This window comes from Eumetopias jubatus, unplaced genomic scaffold (assembly GCF_037043125.1).
Source record: "Eumetopias jubatus isolate StellerSeaLion01/CBP00866 unplaced genomic scaffold, mEumJub1_p1.0 scaffold_3, whole genome shotgun sequence".
Lineage (NCBI taxonomy): Eukaryota > Metazoa > Chordata > Mammalia > Carnivora > Otariidae > Eumetopias > Eumetopias jubatus.
Window position 1 is genome coordinate 120,578,116 of NW_028274809.1, and position 10,303 is coordinate 120,588,418.

The window sequence follows — 10,303 nt, forward strand, 5'->3', positions numbered from 1 at the left end:
AGCATTTTATTACTTAATACAATATTCGGACTGCATAAGAGGAGAGCAGCCTGAGTGCGTGCGCACACACAGCCATCACCACCCCCAGGGGGGCAATCAACAGGGCACAGGCTTGGAGGGTTCTTCCTCCCTTTTCCTTTCTCTCTGGAGTGATGATAAATTGCACTGACCCTGCACACATCTTAACTCTTACTGAGTGACCCCACTGAGACGCAAAACAATGAAAAAAGACAAATAGCCTGCTCCACCTGTGACTTTCCTTCAATAAGTAGTTTAAAGGTTACCATGTGTAGGGTGCTGTGTTAGGTACAGGCTTTTGAGAAGTAAACCTGTCAGACCCACGCAAAGCTGACTTGTGGCCTTGGCCTCACCACGTTCCAATGGCTCTACCTCCCCCTGCTGTGACTGGGAGTAGGCAAGCAGCCAGGCCAGTGCCACCCCAGGACTTACCACCCTTAACTTCTCCTTTACCCAATCCCCCTCCTCAGCAATCTCTTCCCAACCAGGACTTCTGCAACCCGAACAGGAAGGGACATAATGGTCCCAGTTGGTGCTAACAATGATTACAGACCTGCCTTCGTGTAACAGTCCATGACCCATATTATAACTTTCTAGTCCTAGGCCACACAAAACTGCTCTACAACTTGCACCTCAATTTCCAAACCTTGGCCCCTCTTAATATGTACCAGGCCACTTTTCCCACCATTTCATAATTATTAAGTACACTATTTAATATTAGGTAACTACTATGTGAAATCTGAAGCCACTTGAGTGACAAAACAAACACCATGTGATACTGAAAATATATCATTTCACGGACAAATAACAAGAGGCATTTCGAGAGGGACCTTTGCAAATTTATTCACTGCAATCTAAAAAGAATCACTCATTTGGGTCAGACTATAACACTAACTTAAAAAAAAAACACTGATTTTCACATGTTAGCACAAGAGTGACCTAGAATAAGACATACCTGAAGAGATGTGTTTTTAACAGTTACTTAATCCAATTCAGGTATTGCCAATTTGCTCAGATGCCTTAAGTTGACAAATGAAAAAAATCAGGTAAACTTTACTATTTCTAAAATAAAATTCCAATTCATCATAACTATTTTCAGATGTTGACTCCCTGGGTAGTCGTACCATTCTCTTTAGATCCAACGCCTCCTCTTTACCACTCCACACACATACAGCCCCTCCCTCATCCATGCTAAACAAACTCACTTCTCCCCAGACTCTGGCAGGAGAAATGAGGGACTCCAGGAAACTGTTCTCTGGTTTGCAGAAGTTAGTGATCCACCAAACTGCAGAAATAAACAACAGTCCTTCCCTTTAAGGCCTTCCCAGTCTAATGAGGAGACAAGAGAAAAATTTACAACACAGCAAGGATGATAAATGCTATTGAGATTACAAAAGCTCCATGAAATTATGAGGGGGATAGAGGAGGGTGTGGCTGGACAGGAGCAGGAATAACCCAGTAAGGCTACCAGCTTGAGAGACCAAGAAAAACTCACCAGACAAGAAGTGAAGAGGGAGTGTTCAAAGTCTACCAAAATAGCATCTACAAAGGCATAAAGGTAAATCTTTACTTTTCTTGACTGTCCATTTTCTAATTCTAAGATGAGCTGCAGTCTTCTTTAAAGAATAAGATTACAGATTACTTTGAGATATTCAGCATTATTTTGGGAGTGCATCAGAATTTATCCAAATATGACTACAGACACACCCAATTCTAACACTAGTTTTGGAACAATCTTATTTGACCAGGCAATGATGTTTCCATATTCACCAACAATACACACACACACCACATGCAATCAATTAATGCACTTGAGTGAAAGCCCTAGAAAGAGCTTTGGAGCCTGACATTCTTCAGATCAGAATCCCTTACTCAGAATCCCTTACTCAGCGTTTGACTTGGCAAATCTCTCCCCATTTTCCTAACCTAATTAGAGCATATATACTTATTAATATGTTTATCTGAATACTGTTTGTGTCCCTCAACTAGATCATAAACACCATGAAAGCAGGGACTGCCCTGATTACTACTGTTTCCCCCCAGCGGCTGAGGCCAGTCTCTCTCCCTTAGCAAGTGCTAAGTATGTACCTTACATACTTGAGTGAATGAACGGTGAGGAAAGAGTAACACATCACTCCCGAAGCAATAGACTTTGACAACGAACTATGACCAGACAATCTGTATAGCTCAGCAATCTGGCAAGATTATCACTCTCAAAGAATTAATTATCACATTCCTTCTGGTACAGAATACGGTAATAACTGGCATATCTAAAAATAATTAATCCAAATGATCCTGGGGAATCGTTTTTAATAAAGTCCCTTTAATATCAATGATTTCCTAAAATGTAAATTGTGAGAAAGAACAAACATCCATTTGGGGAAATGGATTCTTCAGTGATTCACTCTTCAACATGATTTAATACTGTAGATTTTAATCCCACCTGACTTCAGCCATTTTTTGTACTGTTCCTCAGCGTGCGGTATAGAATCTGCCTCTAAAGCATCCTTCCAATCTGACTCACCACTCCTTAAAGAAAGGTATATAAAATGTACTACCCTTAAATCGAAGATTGCTCGGGGATCTCCTTATGCAATCGGGTGCACAAAAAAGAGCCAGTAAGAGCAGAAGGAAAGATTTCAGATATCTTTAATAACATAATCACTGGGCCCACATTGCAAAGAATAACTTTTTTTCTGCGAGGGCTCACAATTATGATCCCTAGATGTAAGCTCATAAGGCGCTAATGAAACGAATTTGCCCCATCGTGTGGAAAACTGTGGCCCTTCTGGCCAGTCACGAAAACACCAAGATTTAAACGCATCCACGTTTTGCTGTAATTAATTCGGGACTTTGCAACAGGCATTAGCATTCTTCCCTTAAGGTCTATTTAAATGCCCCAACGAAACGCCAACAACAACCCTCACAGTCAGTCCCTGCACAGAAATACTTTCAGCCACACACAGATGTGTCTGATGTATTAAACAATCGACGGGGAAGCTTAAGCTGTTTTCAAGATTAGCGTGGATTCGTAAAGACGAGACTGCCACCTGGACACATGGTTGGAAAACGGAGAGCTCGTTGCTCAGGAAGAGTAGAAAATGGGAAAATTTTCAACAGCGCTTATTTAAAGTTTCCACCTTCACACACACCCCCTTCCCCTAAGCACCGGGTGGGGGCCTGGGCCTCGCCAGAGGCTCGCGGAGGAAATCTGCACTTGACTTCCGTCCTCTCCCGGCAGGAATGAGACCCTGCCTTCCTGCCCGCGGACCCCCCACCCCCGCTCAGGGCCACCTCCCCGCTCCGCGCACCGCCAGACGGAAATGGAGAGGCGCTGCTCCGCGTCCTTCCACCTCCGACCCCAGCCGGGGGCCGCGCGCCCACGGCTCGGGGTGCGCCTCGCCGCTCCGCCCCGGCGCCGCGGGAAGACTAGGACAGTTGAACCCGGGGGAGCTGACGATCGGTGCCCGCGCCCCGCCGCGTCCGGCACGGTCGCCCCCGCGCCGGCCACCCTCGCGCCGCCCCGGCTCGCCGGGTGCCTCCCCGCTTCCCGGGGACAGCTGAGCCCTCGCGCTCCCCGCCAGCCGCCGTCCAACCGCCCCCGCCCGGGCCGCGGGCCCCCGCGCTAGGCCCCGCGGGCCGCCCGGGCGAGGGGCGGAGACAAGGGCCGAGCCGACACCGCCCGCCCGCGGGGGTCCCGGGGCCGCCCCCGCCGCCCTCCCGCCGCACCTACCATGGTACAGATGGAGGCGAATTTGGAGACTGTCATTAGGATTTCCATCCGCCCAACGCCATCTTCCACCCAATCACAGCTGCGGCGGCGGCGGCGGGCGGGGGAGGAGAGGAGCCGGGCCGCCCGCTCGCACCGCAGCCCGCGGGCGGACCCCCGCACAGAGCCTGCTCTGCAGTCGCTGCCGTCCTCGCCGCCGGCGCTCCGGCACTCCCCGCCTCGGGCCCCAGTCCCCGCCTGCCGCTCGCCCGCCCGCCCACCCGACCCCGGCTCCTCCCCGGCGCAGGGCGCAGCCGCTGCCTCGGGGCCCGCGCCTGCCCGCGAAGCCGCCCGCCCGCGAAGCCGCCCGCCCGTACACCCCGCTCTGCGCGCTGGGGAGCGGGCTCTGCCGAGGCCCTAATGCCCCGCCTGCCCGGCAGCTGCGCGGCCCAGCGGCGCGCCCCGCCCACCCGCCGCGCTCCCAGACCGCCCCCGCGCGGCCCCGCCCACTCCGCCGCGCACGACTCTTCGGCCCCGGAGCGCGCGAGCAGGGAAACTCCCGCGCGGCCCCACCCCGCGCTCGGTCGGACCCCGCCTCCCGCCCGCGTCCCTCGCGGTCCTAGAGCCCTAGTGCCAGCAGAGCCCTGGCTGCGAGTGGAGTTGGGGGGAGCAGGGGAAGCGGGGGGGGCGGGGGGGGCGGGGGGAACGGGAGGAGGGGTTCGTCCTCTCGCTGCACGGGCTGCGGCGACCTGGGTAAGTCCGGGAGAGGACTGACCCGCAGCCTCCACTAAGGGTGAAAGGACAGCTGGTCCCCACTCCCCAAATAGAAAACGGACGTGATGATCTGGATAATTCTGGGTGGGGTGGGAGGAAACCTGTTTTCTCTACGTTTGAAATAACCGGGCAACCCAACATCCCAAGCATTTAACAAAATATCAGGTGGTCTGTCTCTTTGACATATAGTGGGTGAATCACCTGGGTCAAAACACCATAACTTAGCAAAAGATAATTAAAAATGAAACTATATATTTAGCTCCTTGAATTAGGAAGAAAGATAAGTAATGGGGAAAGGGGGCCAAGCAGGCTTCCCGCCTCCCTGCTGGCCATAAATTTAGAATATGTTTATAAATATAGTGCCTAAATATATTTGTTCTGAAAGTTGAGTTGCAAAACAGGGAAGATCTCAGCCCAACACCGATGATGATGTTATCATAGACAAGAAGTCTCCTGAGTGAGAAAAATGTCCTGTGAGAAATATTTAAGCAGGGCCAGCTAGGGGTAGAGTTCCTCTTTCCTTTTTTTTTTTTTTTTTAAGATTTTATTTACTTATTTGACAGAGAGAGACACAGTGAGAGAGGGAACACAAGCAGGGGGAGTGGGAGAGGGAGAAGCAGGCTTCCCGCCGAGCAGGGAGCCCGATGGATGGGGGGCTGGATCCCAGGACCCTGGGATCATGACCTGAGCCGACAGATGCTTAACCACTGAGCCACCCAGGCGCCCCAGAGTTCCTCTTTTCTACTTTTATAAAATACATCATTGCATCCTGTTCTTCATATCAGGAAGCTCAGCTTTATTTCTTCCTATTTGAGAAAGTAGTTCAGGTTAGAATAATTTTGTTATATTGGAAAGCTTGAAATACTTCCCAATTGGTGAGCTGCAGTGATGGGGTGCCTTTTCGGTTCCCCCATTTCAGCGTGGCTGAAGGCCTGAATTCAGATGAAGCTCCAAGATCAGATATGCCTTACCCAGTAGGTTCAAAGCATTCGAAACATAAAACAAAGCAAACAAAATTTAGGTGCTAAACAGACTTCTGGTAGATGAATGCTGTTTCCATAGTGATTTCCATTGTAAGCTTGCTTGGGAAAAAAAATTGCAAATAGAATATAGGCAAGTCCCATAGTAGCTGGCCTGGTTCTCCAGGCACCTACCTCCATGGAAGCTGGGGCCCTCCCTCTTTCCCCTGATACCTAAGCCAGTGGCTAGGACCCTGCTTTTCACCACCACACATTCAGGATCTTGGAGTGCTTGCCTCCCTGTCTCCCTGTCTAAGACTTGGAAGTGTCACCCACCTGAATTCTATGTTCTCTGCTTAGACCCCCAGGGCCTACCAGTGTCACCATGCTCCCAGACCCTGTCTTGCCTATTTGGGTAAATGCCTACTGTAATCCTGCCCTCCCCTTCTACTATTCTGTTCCAGGAAACAGGTCTGATGTGCCAGAATTTGAGCCCTGCCTCCATCTACACTGTCCACCAACATGCCTCTTTGTCCATGAATCCTAAAATGTCACAGGAACAGAAGCCGCCAGCTTTACACATAATTTTACATAAGAACAGGTCTTTTAAAAATGGATTCCTGTAGAATTATCAAGAGTTGTGTCTAGGTGATGTCATAACCGTCTAAATTCATAAGGGATGCCAGAGATCCTAATTGCAGAACTTCATGATGCCTTGTCTCCCCAGCCTAAAGTTTATCGGTGAGGCACAGATATAAAAAGAGATTCTTCTATGTGCTAAGCACAGCAACAGGGTGTTTTTAACAATATGTAATACAGTTAAGATTTGATTGAGGGTTGCCTGGGTGGCTCAGTCGGTTAAGAGTCTGCCTTCAGCTCAGGTCATGATCCCAGGGTTCTGGGCTCCTGACTCAGCAGGGAGTGTGCTTCTCCCTCTCCCTTTTCCTCTGTGTTCTCTCTCTCTCACACGCACATAAATAAATAAATAAATATTAAAAAAAAAAAAAAGATTTGACTGAAACACAACCCTTTTGTACCCAGAGCTCAGAAGGGGTCATCTGGATTTCAAACCCAGTTTTTACCTGCAGCTGTATCAGCTTTACCACAACCTTCACTGTACCTAGAGAAAGGTGGGTATGTGTACAACTGCATTGTCAGTGTGTAGTAATATTTTGATAGGAATCGTTTTTCTCAGCAGCAGGTCTCAACGGTGGGCTTCCAATGTTCGGTAAACCATGTTGTAAACAGACGCGCTGTCATCCGGGCTTTGTTGTTCCATGTGCAGAGCACAGGCAGAGTAGGCTGAGCATCATTCTGAAGGGCCCCAGGATTTCCGGAAGGGTCAGTGAGCACTGGCTTCAACTGAGGTCACCAGCTGCATTAGCCCCTGACAGGACAGTCAGCCTGGCCTTTGAAGCTTTGAAGCCGGGTACTGACTTCTCCTCTGGAGCTGTGAGTCCTCGATGGCATCTTCTTCCAGTAGAAGGCTGTCCCATCTACACTGAAAGCCTGTCGTGGAGTGTAGCCACCTGCATTGCTATCGTAGATGGACCTTCTGGACAACTTGCTGCAGCTTCTCCACCAGCCCTCGCTGCTTCACCTTGTGCTTTCTGTTTTGGAGCTGGCTTCTTTCCTCGTGAACCAACTTCTGCTAGCTTCAGACTTTCCTTCTGCGGCCTCCTCACCTCTCTCAGCCCTCACGGAATTACAGAGAGCTAGCTAGGGCCTTGCTCTGGATTAGGCTTCGGCTTAAGCGAATGCTGGGGCTGGTTTGCTCTCCTCTCCAGACCACTCGAACTTTCTCCATATCAGCAGTAAGGCTGTGTCACTTCCATATCATCTTAACATAGCACATTTAATTTCCTTCAAGATTGTTTCCTTTGCGTTCTCAACTTGGCTAACGTTTGGCGCAAGAGGCTTAGTTTTGGGCCTATCTCGGCTTTCAACATGGCTTCCTCACTAAGCTTAATCACTTCTAGTTTTGATTTAAAGTGAGAGAACTTTCCTTTCATTTGAGCACTTAGAGGCTACTGTAGGGTTACTAACTGGCCTAATTTCAATATTGTTGTGTCTTGGGGAACAGGGAGGCCAGCGGAGAGGGAGAGAGAAGGGAGAACAACCTGAGCAGTCAGAACACACATAGTGATTAAGTTCATTGTCTCATATGGGCACCCCAAAACAATTACAAAGTGATTGCAAGATCACTGACCACAGATCACCATAACAGATACAGTAAGAATGAAAACCGTTGAAATATTGCAAGAACTAGCAAAATGGGACCCAGAGACATGAAGTGAGCACGTGATGTTGGCAGAATGGCTGGACACATGATTGCCACAGACATTCAGTGTAAAAAACCACAATATCTGTAAAGCACAATACAGCTGAAGAGCAATAAAATGAGGTATGCTTGTGTACTTCTTGCTATTTCTTTTCTCCCTGAAGGCATTTGTGTTTGTACCAACGAGCATAAATAAATGAAATGTTGCCTGTGGTGGGGTGGGGAAGGAAGTAGGCAGAAGGAGGTAGAGTTGGGGTATAAGACAACCATAATGACAGGTAACTGTCAAATGACTGAGGACTTTTCTATACACCAAACGATTTATCAAATCCTCATCATAACCCAGTGAGGTAAGTGCTATTATTAATCCCCATTTTCTAGGTAGGGAAACTGAGGCACAGTGCTAACTTTCCTAGATTGCACAACTAGGAAGCAGTGGAACCAGAATTTGAACCTGGCTGCAGAGATCGCATTTGTATCCACTCTGTTACATCAGCTCATGTGAAAGTGCCTCATTTTGATTCTAGTAGGATGAGGTAGGTTGAGAGGCATTGACTCCTTTGGGACCCACATGCAGGTTTTAGTTATGAAATATATTCCAAATTTTTTTTCTCAGTTTCCCTCTCTGGAAAAGAAGGGTAATAATCATGTCTACCTCAGAGGGGTGCAGCAAGGATAAAACGTGGAAACGTGTCTAGAACACAAACCGGAGAGCTTTGAATGACCACTCGAAAGTCAATATTTTAAAAATCAGGGTGGGCACATACAGCCCTCAGTCTGCCAGTTTACTCCCCCAGAATTAGTGAGCCTCTGCTATGTGCCAGACACCTAATTAGTACTTTAGATACATTTTCTTTTTTTTTAAGATTTTATTTATTTATTTATTTATTTATTTATTTATTTATTTATTTATTTGACAGACAGAGAGAGAGCGAGAGCATACACAAGCAGGCAGAGGGAGAGGGAGAAGCAGACTCCCCGCTGAGCAGGAAGCCTGTTGCCAGACTCAGTCCCAGGACCCTGGGATCATGACCTGAGCCGAAGGCAGATGCTTAACTGACTGAGCCACCCAGGTGCCCTTAGGTACATTTTCTAATGTAAGCCTCCCAGTGCCCTTGGAACTTGATCATTTTGGGCTCATTCTACCACATTCATCATGGCGCTGCCTAGCCAGTGCAGACCCAGGAGCCACACCACACACTTGGACTTGAAAACCCATGGTCTCTCCCCTTCTTTACCCTGCCCATTGACAGTCCAATGAATCAACTTTCTTGGTGGCATTAACATCGTCCTGTTGTTCAGAGGTAGATGTTAATGAAAACAGTGATGTTCTTTTTGGTTCAAATCGACAAATCAGTGACTTACTTTTTGAGGCTGACTTCTAATTCTGATGAGTAAAGTTGAGTCATCTGAACTAAGGATATAAGCTGTTGATTTGCTGGGCAGCATGGCATATAGCTAATGTATCTAAAACTTGCCATTTAAATCTAGGTTTTAAAAGGATACAATCCTTTTATTGTTATACTCTATTTAAAGCTGAAATGTGAGTGCATTCATTAAAACAAATATCTGTTGGTCACCTACTCATGAGTAAGAGAATTCTGCACCCTCAGGAAGCACCCAGGCCATTGGGGTAGACAGATGACTTCATTTATGGAAAATGCACTGAGAAAATGAAGAACAAAGTCCTGGCAGCTCCCAGAGGGGGTGAGAAGAGCTCTGCCCATGGGAGGGAGGGATGGGGTGGGGGGACAAGCTGAGGACAGCATCGTGATCCAGAATAGGATGAACAGTGGTGGGGGAGGAGAAGGCAGTGGTCTCCCAGGCAGAGAGAGGATCTCATGCACCAACCTTGAAAAAGCACGGCATGTGTCTAAGGCTTCAGCACCAGGCACGTTGCAGGGAGTTTGTGAAGATGAGTGAGGAACGCCAAGGGGACAATCCAATCCACAGTGACATCCGCAAGGATTAGAGTCTCTGATCTCTTCTGTCAAATCCATCAGTACTAAGTGGTAGAATCAGCGAACCTTAAAAGGTTCCTTGTTCCTTGTTCGTCATCATATCAATTTGGTTTCCCAGTCCTGCAATTTGTTGAGACCAAACATGGCAGAGAATTTCAAGGACACATCTAGCTCCCAGGTTTAAAACTGGGGAGAAAACCTTGAGTTCTGGTGAGCACAAAAGTAAACCAGGATATTTTCTTCATGTACTCAGCTCCTCGCTAAGCAGGGCCTGACTATCCAGATGCTGGGAAGGATGACACAATTATCTCATCTGTTTGTAAAAAGTCAAAAGTGGCTGAGCTTAACTTGAGAAGAGGATGTCCTTTCAAATGCTTTCATGAGCCACCCTCTTCTTCTATGCAAACTGCAGAACAGAGAGAAATAGAGCCATAAAATGTGGAGCACATTGACAACCTTGGATAGAAACATGAGGAACATGGTCTGTTCTGGTCACACGATTATTCAACAATGTATATCTGAATTGCATTTTGTATTCAATACCTATCCTTGAATACCTCCTACTTGTGGTAGGTGCTTAGGGAAGGACAGTCCTGCCTTC

The 10,303-nt window shown here is 47.9% G+C and overlaps 1 protein-coding gene across 1 annotated transcript in view; it reads right to left on the reverse strand.

The window, feature by feature from the left end:
- USP12 (ubiquitin specific peptidase 12) overlaps positions 1–3,960 on the reverse strand; it is a 90,099-nt gene extending 86,139 nt beyond the window's left edge. The window contains exon 1 of the mRNA XM_028105451.1: positions 3,752–3,960. Within this exon, the coding sequence (XP_027961252.1) occupies positions 3,752–3,799 (48 nt within the window). The 5' untranslated portion in view covers positions 3,800–3,960. The remainder of the gene's footprint in view (positions 1–3,751) is intronic.
- Between the last annotated feature and the right edge of the window lie 6,343 nt (positions 3,961–10,303).